A 16,488-nucleotide genomic window follows, 5' to 3' on the forward strand; every position below is an offset into this window, starting at 1 on the left:
TAATTGTGTTTACCGTCTTTGTTGTTGTTTTTTTTTTGTTCATTTATATATTATGTTGGTATATATTTATAGAATTTTAATTATATTTTTATATATATAAAATAATTAAGAGGAAAGGAAGAAGAAGAAAAAAAAAAACATTCACATACACAAACAAAGTTGGTTTCTTATTTTTGTTTTTTGTTAGGAAAGTTGTATTAGTAGTTAGGGGGTGGGGGTGTGTTGTTAGGTTGGCTTAGTTTTGTTAACTTAAGGACAATTGATTTAAGGATAACAGTCGTTCAACAGCTGCATTGATGTCTCCAAAGGTGGCAATTAATGCTGCAAAACAAAAAACAAGAGAGAATTAATTTTTAATATTTAAATTGTTTATTTTATATTTTACCTTGCAAATTAGCTTCACGATTAACAAAACCCATTGCCGTCAATTGTTCCAACTGCGATTGATAACGCACCTCTGGTGGCTGGCTATTATCCGCTGTGGTGGTCATACCATTCAACATCCGTGTCATAAAATCATTAAACAATTGAGCATTTGGACCACCACCCGGTGCTGTGGCTGGTCGACTATCCGTTGCTGCTGTACTGTTCGTACTGGTATTTGTGGTATTCGTATCGGTATTTGTATTGCCGGGTGGTGGTGGTGGCACACCCAAAGAACCCATTAGGCCGGGAGCAGCAGACCGCAACGATTCCATACCTTGCTGGATTTGCATAATGGCATTTATGGCCTCGGGGTTTGAGAGCAAATTCATCACTTCGGGATTTTGCATTTGTGCCATAAATTGTGGCATCATTTGACGTATTTGTTCCTGCAGTTGGGGATTGTTGGCCAACATTGGACTGGTGCTAAGGAGACGTGCAGCCATATCGGGATCTTGATTCATTGCCTCGAACATTGATCGGGTATAGGGGGCGTTGAGGAGATTTTGCATTAGCGATGGATTTTCGGACATTTGTTGCATTAAACTTTGCATAGCTGGGGTGTTGAGTATGCCGCGTGGTGGCAAATCGGGGTTGTTTGCGGCACCGGTGCCGGTACCGGTGGTATTGCCACGTCCACCCCAAGGATTTGGGAGGGGTTCACGATTTTCAGTGCCCATTTGGGGATTGTTGCCTGCAAGAAAAAAATTGAGGAAATTTTATTACATATAGGTCAATAAGGTAAAAATATCAGAATAATACGCTACACGTGCGGACTGATTTTAAGACTCAAACATGACATATTCTAGACACAATTGAAAATATATATAGGACCTTTTAAGCCTTATTTTACTAAATTCGCATAATATATAATGGGAGCTATATCTTTATCAAGGCCGATTTGAATCAAACTTCTCGCACATGAATCTAAACTTCATTTACGTGTCGATCGGATAAGAATGGAATCCTTGGTGTTCGATTTAGAAAATAGATATAAGCTAAGGGGACCAAAATATATGTGGGAGCTGTATCGAAATTTGAAACTATTTTTATAAAGTGGTACTCAATTTGCTTTCGGTGCAAAATTTCATGTCGATAGGACATACGTAGAGCCTTCAGAAACTACATCGAAGTCCGAACCGATATAAACCAAACTTAATCCACATGATCCTAGACTTATTCCAAACGACTATACCAAATTTCACATCGATCGCATAGACGTTGCGATTTTTGTACAAAAATCTTTTGAAACTAGATATGGCAGCTATATCGAAATCTTAACCGATTTAAACCAAACTTGACACACACTACTAGACCCAATTCCATTACCTTTACTAAATTTCAAGTTGATCGAACAGACATTGTATCTTCAATGCACCTTTTAGTTAAAATCGGTCGAAAATATATAAGGGACCTATATCTAGATCTGAACCGATTTTAATGAAACTTGGCACAAGTGATGCTAGATTCAATTCAGTCTCTATACCAAATTTCACTTCGATTGAACAAGCGTTGCGGCTTTGTGAAAGAAATCGGTTGAAAATATATATGTGGGCCATATCAAAATCTGAACCGATTTACACCAAACTTGACACACATGGTGTTAGACTCAATGCGATCATCTGTGCTAAATTTTAGGTTGATCGAATCTATTGCACGATTTAAATTCTAAATCGTTATTGCACGATTTAGAAAAAATCGGATAAAAATATATATGGGAGTTATATCGAATTCTGAACCGATTTAAACTAAACTTGGCACACATGATACTAGGCACATTTCAACCACCTATACCAAATTTCACATCGATCGAACAGGCCTAGCATCTTTGTGAAAGAAATCGGTTGAAAATATATATGAGAGCTATATCGAAATCTGAACCGATTTATACCAAACTTGGCACCTATGATACTAGGCACATTTCAACCACCTATACCAAATTTAATTTCGATCGCATAGACGTTACGCCTTTGTAACTGAAATCGGCCGAAAATATATATGGAAGCTATATCGAAATCTGAACCGATCGGATCATATTTTTGTTCTCTATGGGAGCTATATCTAAATCTGAGCTGATTTTAACGAAACTTTACTGAGATGAGTCTGAACTGAATTTTATTTCGATCGGAGCATATTTTTGTTTTCCGATGTTGGATCCAATACATTTAAAGCTATTTTAGCTTCCATAAAACAGACCTACTGGGACATAATTTTACAGATCTTGTTTTTTGAATGACGACGAAAATTTTGTAGCATATCCTATAGTGCTTGCTTGATCCAGCATTTCTCTAAAACACATGATTCTAGACACAATTTAGTCGTATGTTTTAAATTGTATGCGATTAGGAGCATATTTCCTTCCATAATATTTCGGCTCTAGTGGGATCAGATTTTGCCGAGGTTGGTTATTGAATGAGATCGTAAATATTTCTAGCAATCTATTATACTATGTAAGGCCGGGAATTTTCCAATCTCTCCATAATACTTCGGCCCTAAAGAATTGTTTCGGCCCTAGTGGGACCTAGTTTTTATCAATTGATAGTTTTCGAAGACGTTAGCCTGCATTTAAAATTGCCAAGGAGACTTAACATGTTGTCGTATACAAAAAAAAAACTATTCTGCCGATTTTTCCTTCCATAATACTTCTGCCCTAGTGGGACATAATTTTACAGAGGTTGAATTTTGAATGAGTTGGTAAAAATTTGAAACCTATCCTAGCGGGCTTTTTTGATATTTGTCTTAAAATTTAGAGAAAAAATTAATAAATTAATAAAATGTAAAAAAAGTATCCAAAAAAACACTCACCACCTCCATTATCAACCAAACCGGCAAATGGATTGCGTGACAACGATTCCGTTGCAGCATTCATCATTGGCTCTTGAATGTCACGATAGATACGTTGCAAAGCATTATAACCCCCTGGGACCGATTCCAAATTCGACAAAGCACGATCATGCGAACGCATCAGTTCCTGCAACATTGAAGGATTGCGAGCCAACTCCATGGTCTGACGCAATAATTCAGGATTATTCAACATGTGTGATATCTCCGGATTACGTTGCATTAAATCTTGCATTTGTGGATTCGAGGTGATTAACTGACGCATAACATCGGGATTATTCATCATTTGTTGAACCATGGGATTGTCCAACATGGTACGCAACAAATCACCGTTATTCATTAATTCACTTTGCATGCGGGCTTGTAAATCCATAAAGGTGCCTGAACCGGCGCCCAAAGCTTCCATGCCGGAAAGGCCACCCAAAGTGTTGAGGCCAAATGGTGTTTGACGAACATCAGCCGGTGGACGTTGGGTGGTTTCATTATTACGTGTCTTTGCCTTGATGACCAAGTGTACGGTTAGACCATCCTTGATGTTGTGCGTTTGCAGGGTATCAGTGTCCTTCATAATTTTACCGGCAAAAATTAAAACCAGCTGTTCCGGTTCAGCTTCAAATTTTTCAGCCACCAAGGCCTTGAACTGTAAGAAGATGGGGAAAAACAAAATTAATAAAAACAATAAAAAAAATTAAATGAGAAAAAAATAGCAACAACATGTTTAGATAAACAAATTAACAACAAAAACATGTGCTACTTGTTTTAATTTATTATGGTGATGGTGGTGGTGGTTGATGCTTTGAGTTCCGTAAGGTCATCTAGCAGATTTATTCTGGCATTGACATTTTGCAAGAACACGTCATGACACTGTTTGATCATGCTTGCACATTGCTTTCTGGGTCATTGTATTTAAAACAAAATAAAACACAATTCATTTTTTTATTTCCTTTCCCTCTCTCTCTCTCTTCGCTTTCCGCATTTCCATTAAATTCAGGTGATGGGATGATTTGTTTTCCCGTCATAGGCTATAGTGAATGCACCACTCACTGTACTTTGACACACATGATATATTTACCGCCACAGTTTATTATTTTTTTTTTCTCACTTGAATTCCACCCTCCCCCTAACCTTACCCTCCTCCCCCATCCCACACTTTACTCTAATCACACACTCTGAGAGCCATTCACAGTCATAATCTACCATCATTTAATTCATTACAAAATGCCATACGTCGGCAGCGCAAACCCGCCGCCTCTATCCGCTGCCGACGTCCCAATACCCAATGAATGATATGACCCTTTTTTCGGTCTCTCAAATTGCTCAAAATCAAATCCAAATTTCGTCATTTGTATTACAGCATTCCAACCACACTTACATCCTTAATTCCAGAATCTTCATCCACTTCGATCATTTTCTTTTCTTTTGGTGTTTTTACATTAACAATAATTCTTCTGTTTCCACCTTCAGCCATTTTGCTTTGCTCTTTCTTGTCGTTTTTTGCTGAGTAACTTTTTTCTTGCAGTTGGGGGAAATTCACTTTCTCGTGTTATGTTTTTGCGTTTAACTTCACTCTTTTTTGTTTTTTAATTCGCAATGAATTGAAAATCGTAATTCGATTCGTAATTTGACAAAATATGTTGTAATTTTTAATGTGAATTTGGGTATTTTTTTTCTTTTAATCGAATAAAAATAATTCGTCACTTTTTTCACCAGTAGTTAGCCGTAGTGAGCGATAATGCCATATCGTTTATTGTGTGAGTGGTGGGTGAGATGCCATATGCATTATTAATGACAATCACTGTAAATTGATAGCAGGCTTAAATTGATAACATGTCTTGCCTATAGCAACTACCAATTATCACATAACCGCAGGAAGGGGAAAAAAATCAGCCGGAAAAGATCAAAATCGGACGGGGCCGACAAAGTTCTATTAATAAGTTCATCCAGGGAGACCAGCCTTCAAGTTTCCTGTCAAAATCCATTGCTGTTGTGAATGGACTTCCATTATGAAAATGTAAACAAAGTCCAAATTTTTGACATTAGACTTGAGAAAAAACAGCTGTTTTTTGCTAGCTGGGTAACCTTATTAATATATCTTGGGAACTCATATTATAACCCACAATTTATTACGAATTCGTGTTATATCTATAGCGATTTGAACTAAAATGGCAACCGATATAAAGCAATGATAAAATTAGAAGCTTTAGCCGCATTTTTGCACCGATGTGCCTGTAATTTGGTTTAAAGGGTTCTTGAAGACTGTATGTTTATACAGAAAATTATCAATATAATTACGAATTTTGGCATAGCCCATATAAGGGTGGCGCCCAATTGTCAGTATTTGAATGTTTAGTCGCAATTCCAGATTGCAGTTGCTTTTATTTGACATTTCGGGATATTTGAGGGTGAAACAAATATTTGGGGAAACATTTAGGGGTCAAAGTTTAGATATGACCCCACCGTTTTCCGAACATTGTATTGTTTGATCGAAATTTTCCATCGAAGTTGCTATAATTTGGCATATCCGATACCTGGTGAACAGAAAAAACATATTTCCAGGCACTTTCACCAGCTGGTCCCAAAAAAAGAAGTCTCGGTGGTCAATTTTTATTACCCCCTCTCATGTCCACAGTGTCATCCGCAGAGCTAAATCATCTAAAACGTAGGGTTCGATCGAATATCTGCGGTAATGTTTAAACAGCTAGATCGGGCAGAAGTTGAGTTTCTGACTTCTCGAAGCCTGGACATTGACAGGGTAAAAATTTACTAAATTCAGCAAAGGTGAATCGTACAGACCGATTTCACATGTGTGCTCCAGTAGCGAAGCAGAAAAATGTGAGTAGTATGAACACAAACTTGATATCTCCGGAGCTGTTCAACTTATATCACCGGTATTGAACACCCTCCAGAAGACATAGGGATCGTTACGTTAGCGGACATTTGTACGATCATGGCATCGAGTCTGGTCATTAACGGTTGAACATCTATGTTGTCGATTTGAAAGAGTTTTTCCCTGCGAGGAACATTAAAAATATCCGCCACGGCAATAAAAGTCCCTGTGAATGTACTACACCAAAATTCTCGGGGTTGCGGGACTGTGAAAGCCACAGCTATCTGCGAAACGAAAAAGAGTTTCTCACGGAGGGGTTCACACCGACAATGGAACCTTGACGACATCATATAAGGCGATAGTTAGTCTGTCAGAACACCGCACTGAGAACTGCAACGGGACACCTCCTCATGACACCGATAGATCACCAGTATTGCAATATTCTATCGTTGCAGTATTAGCTTGTGTACTTCAGAGAGAGAGAGAGAGAGCAATTCTAAGCATCATATGGTGGAGAAATTCCCTACTCAGTCATGTAAAGAAGGATCTGCATGAGCTTAGATATATAGATAAAAAGAATCCAAAATATAAAAGAGAGCCCAACGCTGTGCGAAAAAAAAAAACATTTTCAATTTGGTCCGATGATTGCTCATTCCACTAATAATTTAGGAAAATTCTGCTTGAATATTCAATATTGGTATGAAAATGAACAAAACTCCTTTTCAGGTACATTTGGGGTCCCATTTTTTTGAACGGCAACATTATCCTCACTGTCTAAATGTATCTCGACCAGGTCTGAAAAGCATTTACACTGATGCAACTGCCGATGCATTCAATGAATACATAAAACATACCGAAAAAATTAACAAAATGTCAAAAACCAGGAGTCAGGTCCGGTCTTAGTTGCCCTAGTTGGGATTCGAACCCACCCATCGCAGAGAACAGACAGAGATCATCGTCTAAACGCACCTTTTATTACTTTCTTGTGTAATCGAAGAGTGTTATCGATTATTCATTGAAGGCGAGTAATCATTTTACTGTGTGTAGCACGACGAGTTATCATTTCATAGTGAATTGCATTCATCAGCTGTTTTGTACTTCTTCCCTGCCCTCTTGGAAAATAAAGAACGTAAATAATCGACAATTATCCATCACACTCATACGTAAACAATAGCCCATTTTCGTGATTTTGTTTTGAGTTTATTCTTTATCAGCCATTCACTGTTATCTCTCTTTATTCATAGCATGTGGAACATTTGGTTTTGATCAGTTCTGCTTGGATTGGATTAGAATTGGAAAAAGGAGTGTAAATCAAGGGATATTGACCTGGAAAAGATAAAAATTAGGTTCGAAATTTCATATCGGTGTTGCCGATAATAAAATCGGTAGATACGAGCGATAAAATAGTGAAAAAACGGGTAAAATTGTATCGGTAAAAGAAAGCACGTGTTTGCTTTTGTTATTGTTTGTTGTTGCACAGATCAGACCCTATTTCCCCCAATGGAATCTTCACGGTTCTTTGTGGCAAATTTGCCAACCAATACCAAGGAAAAGGATTTGCGCAATCTCTTTCAAGACTATGGCGAGATAAAAAATATTGAATTAAAAACCAAAGAGAATCTTGTGGATCCCAGCGATGTGAAAGTGATTGCCTTTGTGACGCTGAATATTGGGGCCGATGATGCTCAATATTGTGAGTTGGGAGTAGAAATATATTTTCGATTTTTTTAATAAAATTTCTTTTTTTTCAGGTCTCAAGGATCTCAATTGGCAAAAAATCTATGGCCAACAGATAAAAGTATCCCTGGCCAAGGAATCTTTCTTGGAACGTTTGAAACGGGAACGTGAAGAGGCCAAGGCAGCTAGTGATGGCAATCAGTTAATGACACCTAAACCGGTTGAGGAACAATCAGAACTTTTGAGTGCTCCCAAATCGAATAAACGTAAAATCTTTGATGTTGATGCAGATTTGGATGATGATGAGGATATTCCAGCCGATTTAATGATAACCAAGAAGAGGGCTTCGAATTCCTTGTATAATGGTAAAATTGTTATACAACAAAGTGAAGATGTCCAGCCCATACATGTTATTGAGGCCAAGAAACCGAAGACTAAAATGGTCAATACCCAATTGGATGATAAGTCCATGAGTGCCGATCAAAAGCGAAAGGAATCATTGAATAAAATGAAAAATCAATATCAGCAGCAGAAGACGGCTATACAACAGGCCCTGCAGGGAATGGTGGGTGTAATTTTCTTAAAAAATAAAATTAATTCTAAGTGAATCCCTTTTTCTCCCTAGGATGCCAGTCAAAAATCCAAAAAGATTAAATTCAGTGATGCCGAAAGTGAGACGGAAGAAGTGAAACAACCAGTTGAGGCTTCCAAAAAATCCAAAACCAACATCTTTGGTTCCGATGATGATGAAGAAGATGGCACCAATATTGAATTCAAAACCCTGCCCACGGGGAAAAAGGGTGAAAAATTAGTAAAAATGCAGGCCCATCAAAGTTTGGATCCACGTTTTCGTATTGATGCCAAATTTGTGGAAGATGAGGATGATGACGATGAAGAGGAAGGCGAGGATAAATCAAATGAAAAACAATCTGCCCATAAAGATGAGGACAACGAAAGAGATTGGCAAATGAATATTTTGGAACAAGTGGTGGGCACAAAATTGGATTCGGGCAAGAAATCCGACAAGGATCACAAAAACAAGAAAATGTTACGTTATGATCCCTCCAAGGATGAACATCAGAAATTTGAACGTTCCAAAGAGGAGCAGCAGAGCAAGAAACCCAAACAGACAAAAACAAAAGAATCCGACCTTGCCACACCTGCTGAAACTCCAGCCCCTGAGGTATCCAAAGAAGTATTTTATGTGGTCAAAGATAGCCTACAAGAGTCTCTACGTACCCGTGGTGAAGGTTTCAGTTTGCTCAATATGTTCGGCCATAACGATCACCATGAGGAACGTGATGAACAACTCAAACAGTTGGGTAGTGAAAAAATTTTAGTCAATAATAAATTAGATAAAATGTTCAACGCTGCCAGTAATCCATTCTCGTATGATTCTTCTTCGGAATCTGAAACGGAAGAGTTGCAGGAACAAGAAAATTCCCAGGCTAAGGCAAATGAACCTGTTAGCAACAAAGATGGAAAGAAATCGAAAAATAAAACAAAAATATCCGTTGAATCATTTTTCATACCGAAAAATGATAATCGCCTGAAGGAGGGCGCATCCTTCTTTATTTACAAGAAAGCTGATGCTGATGGTGCTGAAACTGTAGAGAATTACATGGAGGTGCGTGAACGTTTGAAGAGAATTATTAAAACAAAAATTGCTAAGACGAAAAATAGTTTAGCCAAGTCTGGCTATAAAATTAAAAAGAAGATGCATTGAGGTTTGAATTTGATTTTTTTCAAATTTAAATAAAATCCTTGGTGCATTTAATATTTAGTTAATTGTAAAAATAAGTTTACATTTTGTTTATAATGTAATAAAAAAATAAATGACAACAACAATAAATAAAACAGAATCGGACCCAAAAAGATAAAAATTTATTTTTTGTAAAAATAATATTGGAATATTTTTAAAAAATATTGGAAATGTTTTAAAAATATATTGGAAATATTAAAAAAAATATATTGGAAATATTTTCTAGAGGTTGCCGTTTATAGAAATATAAAAAAGTGTTCATATGTTCCTAAATTTTGGAATTAGGGAAAACTGACCAACCCGATTTTTTTTTAACAAAAAATTTTTCGGTGTTTTGAAGCTTCTTGTTCATTTTTTAACCCAAACGAGGTTGTATTTTGGCATTTTTGTTCTAAGTAGAGGATTCGGACATTGTCCCAATTTGAAAGTCTCGCTACTTTTTAAGTATTTTAAAGGTACTTGCTGAATATTTTAAACTGAAATTCTGTATTTCGAGTTCTTAGAAGCCATAGATCTGCTTATAAAAAAAATCATACCCTATAAAAGGCTCTGTACAATTTTGATTAGTTTGAACGTTCTAGCCACATTTTCCCGTGTAAGTGGCTTCAATTTCATATTTCTAGTACTCTGAGGTTATAGGAACTCCATGCACAAATTTGCTACTATACGTTCCAGCTATATTATAGGCCGCATATAAAGAACCCCACCCCATTTTAGCTATTTTCGAGATTCTAGGCGAATTTTCCAATCGATGTAGCTGTAATTTTCCATATTGGGTTCACAGAAGGTAATGGGCCTACTTGTAAAAAATTTTCAATGTAGATCCATGTTTAAAAAATAGAAATTCCCCACTTTCAACTATTTTTGCCAACGATGTGGCTGTAATTTGGATTTGGATTTATGCATGGAAGAAAACATTCCAAGGGGTATTGGAAACATTAGCCAAATTTCCCAATGTTGTTGTTTAGAAGATGACATTTTGGATTCTTTGTGCTCTCAATCGGGTATTATAGATGCGATTCTTAACTTACCTACCTGTAATGTTTTGGTACCACCCGAATTTTTGTTTATTATATTTTTTTTTTAATTTGGTCGGATTGAACATAGCAATGCTTTACTTATTTCTATCTCACTTTTAAAATGAAATTATTAAAACAACAAAGGTAACCTCACTTAAAAAAAATCGTGTTATTATTTGTTTGGGACTTATAGAATTATTCAATTATCTCACCTTCGCCTAACCTTTCGCTTATAATAGTAAAAACTTATTTAAAAAAAAATCCCAAACTAATCTCATAAATAACCTCGCTTTTATAAAAAAAAAATATTCTAACCTAACTTTCCAATCTAACCTCACAAAACGGCGTGGATTTATTAAAGAATATTTTTCTAAGACCAAAACAGGCATGGATTTAATTTTAATCAAATATATGCTTATGGGATTTGCAAATTTATTTGATTATTTCACATCAGTTAATTAACAATTAATAAAAAAATCCCAAATCCCTAACCTCACTTTTATAAGAAAAAATATTTCAAAAGCATTAGGAATTACTAAATTATTTATTCAATATAATCGGTATTATTATTGCCCAACATGCCTCCTTATAAATTTTTTCTTCTCATTTTTTACTTTTAATTTTATTCTATATTCTAACCTCGCTTTTATCAAAAAACTAAAAAATCTCAATATAACCTCATTTTTATTATAAAATCTTTTATTTTAAATTCTTACACCAGTTAAAAAATCAAAAAAATATTCTAACAAAACCTCCGCGTATAAATGGTAAAGCTCGTGGTTCATTCGACGCCCATATTCACCCATAGATCTTTCGTAGAATTTTTCTTTCAAACTCCCCAAGAGCTCCCTCATCTGATTGCTTACTTAGACCAATAATAAATTATCCAATATCTTTAATTTTTCTACTCCAAACCTAATTTTATAATAATTTAGACAAATTTCAAAAAAAAAAAAAAAAAAAAAAAATATTATTATTTTCTATCCGATAATTTCATTATTATTTTTATTTTGTTTCCATTTCATTTTAGTTTTCCTTCAATGTTTATCTGTAACCTAACTTCACTTTATAAACAATTAAATAATATTTTCAATCCTAACTTAAAAAAAAAAACACAAAAAAATATATTTGATATCTATTCGATTATTCCATTCCACTTACTTTTCTATCCATTATTTATTTTATTTTTATTTCCAAAACATTTTAGAATTTTATAGAACAACTTAAAATATGTATTTATATGAGTTATGTTGGTTTCATCTTCTGGTTTCCATTTCATTTTGACATTTCTTTTATGTTTATCTATAACCTTACTTTTTTTCTATAACCTTACTTTTTTTCTATAACCTTACTTTTTAAATAATTAAATACAAAATATTTTCAACCTTTCAAAAAAATGTGTTTTGTATTTACCAAATTATGTAATGGCACTTCCTTTTTATTCATTACTTTCTTCAATTTTTGCGATTTTATTATTCTCATCCTAACCTCACAATTTTTTTTATAAAATAAAGAAGAAATAATTTTCAAAACCTTTAAAGATTTTATAAAAAATAAATATTATATGTTTTTATTTGAGATTATTTTGGTTTCGTTGCTATTTATTGTTTCTATTTCATTTTGTCATTTCTTTAATATTTATCTATAACTTTACTTTTTAAATAATTAAATTTAAAAAAATTAAATTAAAATTTTAATTTAATGAAATAAAAAAATGTGTTTGGTATTTAGCCAATTATTCCATCCCATATTCTTTTCTATTTCTTTTTTCTTCAATTTTAATTTTTCCCATTTCCGTATTTTATCCTAACCTCACATTTTTTAATAAAATGAAAAAACGATTTTAAAGGCCTTTTGTGATTTCATAAAAAAATTAAATATTTTTATTTGATACTATTCCTGTTTCATTATTATTGATTTTCTTTCCATTCTATGTTGGTGTTTCTTTAAAGATTACCTATAATCTAACCTCACTTTTCAAATAATTAAAAAATTCTTTTAATTACATTTTCTCGCCGTACTTTTCTCCATAATAGTAACCAACATATTATTTCTTTTCATTATTTCCTATATTTTTTATTTTTTTTATTTTCACCCTAACCACAATTTTTTTAATAAATAAAAGAAAACGTGTTCTTGAGCATTTGGGATTTCATAAAAAACTTGCAATATTTTTATTTGAGATTATTTGGTTTCATATTTTGTTTCCATTTTCCATTTATGGCATTTTGTCAATGCCAATTTGTTGCATTAAAAATAATAATAAAAAAATATTTATAGGTTATGTTTAAGGCACACAATAATGACACAACATATATTATATAACTAGATTGTAATTAAGTAAGGGTTTTTAAGTTACAATATAGTATGAAATAACTTATGAATAAGTTTTTCATTCGATTCTTTCACATACACAACTTATAAAGAATATTTTTTTAAAAATAAAAAAAATATATATAAAAAATATATTTGGCATTTATTATTATAAATAATTAAGTAATTGTTTGGCACTTGAATTTTTGGTTTATAGAATTTCTTTGCGTTTCTTATTTGGTTTTTTTTTCTTCTTAATATTAAGTATTCAAACCTAAAAAAATAAAAATATTTACTGGGTACATAAAAAATAACCTTAAAATATATAATAAATCTCATTTATATATCCTATATATATTTAAAGAAAAAAATAAAATAGTTAGCAATCTTTGGTTCCATAATTAAGTCATTTTGATTTTGAGTATTTGTTTTGTTTTTTTCCTTGGCCTATTCGAGTTACAGATGATGGCACGCTCACATTAAGATTTCTTTTCATTATTATTACTTGTTTCCATATTTTCGTCATCTTCTTCTTCTACAACTTCTGCTCCTTCCTCATCGCCGGAATTTGATTTATCTGCTGTCGATTTATTTAAATTCGCCGTTAATTTCACCTTCACAAAAGCATTGCCATTAACCAATTTCGTTTCATTGCCCACCTCTGGGTTTTCTGGTTTTGGGGTTGACGCCCTCATGGGATGTGCTGCTGGTGCTGCTGCATTGTGGTGTTGTGTACAACTCTTCTGCTGCGATTGTTGTGTTAAAGCCTCTATGGCCACCACTGTCCTTTCCAACAGATTCAATAATCGCTCCTCACGAGCATCCATACGTCGCAGTAATTCTTCATCGCGTTTTTCCCGCCTCTTCAGATATTCGATTAGTTCATAATTGGTACTATCACTATCCGTAGATGTGGATAATTTACGTTTGGTTTTCGGTGTCTGACCACTGCTACATTCGGTGAGATTATCCGTATCCACAATTACATCGGGATGTAGGATGTTGTGATCCATATTATTGGGATAGAAATTTTGGGATCTGCAAAATAAGAGAACAAAATCAATTATTTTATTTTTATTATTTAATTTATTTCATAAATATAAATAAATTATTCCTAATTAATTAATATTTTCATTTAAAATCATTTAAATTCTCAAAAAACTCTCAAATCAAAGCATTTCTCTTGTTAATGCAATTCATACGATCAATACGCAAGTGGTACGTTACGTTACGTCTGCCTTGTTCACTAATTGTCATACATTTGATGTGCTGTCAAAGCAACTCTGTGTGTGAGTAAGGCAATGTAAAGTGGCTTGGTCACACATTAAATTTCCTTGTTATAAAATGCTTTTTTGAGTATTTTTTGGAATATTGCAGTTTTGAAAGCAGAAAAGGCACTTCTTCAGTAGATTAGGGGTAATCAAGTGTAAAATAAATTTAAATATAAACGAAATACTTTAAAATTATAAAAATAAAAAACAAATAAGTAAAAACGTCGTAAAAATACCACCAATCGTTCGAGACCTCCGTAAATGGCGGGTTATATCATGGCAAATTTTGGTAGGATGATTTGACACACAACGAGAGCCAAATTAAAGCCAATTCGCTTAAAAAGCCAGCAAAAAATCGGCAAAATATTAAATATTTGGGGATTCCGCTATATGGTAGCTGCCCTAAAAGGTCGGCCGATATTGATAATTTTTTGTAGGGACTTTCGCTACCCAACGGGAACTCATTGTACCAAATCACAACCAATTCGGTTGAAAAACTTGCCCAAAACCGCCTAAAGTACCGAATTTTTGGCGTATCCTTATATGGAGGTTATACTAAAAAGTTACCCGACATTGATAATTTTTGGTGGGGCGATGTATTATCCAATGAAAATTCAAAATTTCATTTAATTCGTTTGAAGGAAGTGCCAAAAATCCGCAAAATACCGAATATTTTGGGTAGCGTTATAAGGGAGCTATCCTAAAAAGTAGAGCGATATCGACAATTTTTGGTAGGGAGATGTGCCATCTAATGATAATTCAAAATACTAAATTATAGCTTTTTCGATTGAAAACGTTATCGAAACTTCCCAAAATACCGCATATTTGGGGTACCGTTATATGGGGGGCTATTCTCCAAAGTGGTCCGATATTTATAATTTTTGGTAGGGAGGTTTGCTAACCAATGATAACTCAAAATACCAAATTACAGCCAATTCGGTTGAGGAACGTGCAAAAAATTCCCAAAATATCGAATTTAGGGAGCTATCCTAAAAAGCCGATAATTTTTGGTGGGGAGATTTGCTATCCAATGAGAAGCTAAAGTACCAAATAAAAGCCAATTCGATCAAAAAATGTGTCCAATATTCCCAAAATACCGAATAATGGGTGGTACCGCTATATGGGAGTTATTCTTAAAAGTGGACCGATATCGATAATTCTTGGTAGGGAGATGTGTCGTTCAATGTTAATTCCAAATACTAAATTCCAACCAATTCGGTTGAAGAACGTGCAAAAAATTTCAAAAATACCGAATTTTTGGGGTACCGCTATATGGAGGCTAACCTAAATAGTAGGCCGATATAGATGATTTTTGGTATGGAGATTTGCTATCCAATGATCACTCAAAATACCAAATTACAGCCAATTCGGTTGAGGAACGTGCAAAATATTCCCAACATATCGAATTTAGGGGGTACCGTTATATGGGAGCTATCCTCAAACGTGCACCGATATCGATAATTTTTGGTATAGATATTTGCTATTCAATGGGAATTCATTGTACCAAATTACAACCAATTTGGTTGAGTAGCGTGCAACAAATTCGCAAAATAGCGCAAGTTAGGGGTACCGTTATTGGGGGACTATCCTCAAAAGTGGACCGATATCCATAATTTTGGATGGGGAGATGTGTCCTTCAATGATAATTCCAAATACCACATTACAGCCAATACGGTTAAAAAATGTCCCCAAAATCACCGAAATACCGAATAATTGTGGGTACTTTTATAGGGAAGCTATCCTCAAACGTGCACCGATATCGATCATTTTTGGTGGAGAGATTTGCTACCCAATGGGAACTCAATATATCAAATTACAGCCAATTCGGTTGAGGAACGTGCAAAAACTTCGTAAAATACCGAATAAGGGGTAGTACGGTTATATGGAAGCCATGCTGAAAAGTGGGCCGATATCCATAATTTTTGGTAGGGAGATTCCCTACCCACTGAGAATTCAAAATACTGAATTACAACCAATTTGATTGAAGAACGTGCAATAAATTCTCAAAATACCGAATAATGGGTGGTATCGTTATATGGAGGCTATCATAAAAAATTGACCGATATCGATAATTTTTGGTAGGGTGATTACCTATCCAATGGGAACCCAAAATACCAAATTACAGCCAATTCGGTTAAAAAATGTCCCCAAGATCACCGAAATACCGAATAATTTCGGCTATACCAATACATGGACCGATATCGATAATTTTTGGTAGGGAGATTTCCTACCCTCTGAGAACTCAATATACCAAGTTACAGCCAATTTGGTTAAAAAAGTGCCAAAAATCGCCAAAATACCGAATATTTAGGGGTACCTAAGCGGTAGCTATTCGAAATTTTTAGGCGATTTTCC

General features: G+C 34.4%; 2 protein-coding genes across 2 annotated transcripts; one reads left to right on the plus strand and one right to left on the minus strand.

The window, feature by feature from the left end:
* Nucleotides 1–231: 231 nt before the first annotated feature.
* LOC133330075 (ubiquilin-1-like) lies at nt 232–4,811 on the minus strand. Its single transcript, XM_061538543.1, has 4 exons — nt 4,637–4,811; nt 3,229–3,904; nt 386–1,117; nt 232–321 (listed from the first exon to the last, which is right to left on the minus strand). The coding sequence occupies exons 1-4, from the start codon at nt 4,730–4,732 to the stop codon at nt 245–247; spliced, it is 1,581 nt and encodes a 526-aa protein (XP_061394527.1). The 5' UTR covers nt 4,733–4,811; the 3' UTR covers nt 232–244.
* A 2,780-nt stretch (nt 4,812–7,591) lies between these two features.
* On the plus strand, nt 7,592–9,494 carry LOC133330076 (probable RNA-binding protein CG14230). Its single transcript, XM_061538544.1, has 3 exons — nt 7,592–7,784; nt 7,843–8,333; nt 8,394–9,494. The coding sequence occupies exons 1-3, from the start codon at nt 7,592–7,594 to the stop codon at nt 9,492–9,494; spliced, it is 1,785 nt and encodes a 594-aa protein (XP_061394528.1).
* Nucleotides 9,495–16,488: the final 6,994 nt, after the last annotated feature.

Source organism: Musca vetustissima, unplaced genomic scaffold (assembly GCF_032173495.1).
Source record: "Musca vetustissima isolate MV318-11 ecotype Yass unplaced genomic scaffold, APGP_CSIRO_Mvet_v1 utg111391, whole genome shotgun sequence".
Lineage (NCBI taxonomy): Eukaryota > Metazoa > Arthropoda > Insecta > Diptera > Muscidae > Musca > Musca vetustissima.

Excerpts from the sequence above, each read along its gene's own strand:
- LOC133330076 (XM_061538544.1), top strand. The coding sequence starts at position 7,592 with ATGGAATCTTCACGGTTCTTTGTGGCAAATTTGCCAACCAATACCAAG. Across the intron at positions 7,785-7,842 it reads GGCCGATGATGCTCAATATT|GTCTCAAGGATCTCAATTGG; the intron begins GTGAGTTGGGAG and ends CTTTTTTTTCAG. Across the intron at positions 8,334-8,393 it reads AACAGGCCCTGCAGGGAATG|GATGCCAGTCAAAAATCCAA; the intron begins GTGGGTGTAATT and ends TTTTCTCCCTAG.
- LOC133330075 (XM_061538543.1), bottom strand. The coding sequence starts at position 4,732 with ATGGCTGAAGGTGGAAACAGAAGAATTATTGTTAATGTAAAAACACCA. Across the intron at positions 3,905-4,636 it reads AAGATTCTGGAATTAAGGAT|TTCAAGGCCTTGGTGGCTGA; the intron begins GTAAGTGTGGTT and ends ATCTTCTTACAG. Across the intron at positions 1,118-3,228 it reads TTTGGTTGATAATGGAGGTG|GCAACAATCCCCAAATGGGC; the intron begins GTGAGTGTTTTT and ends TTTTTCTTGCAG.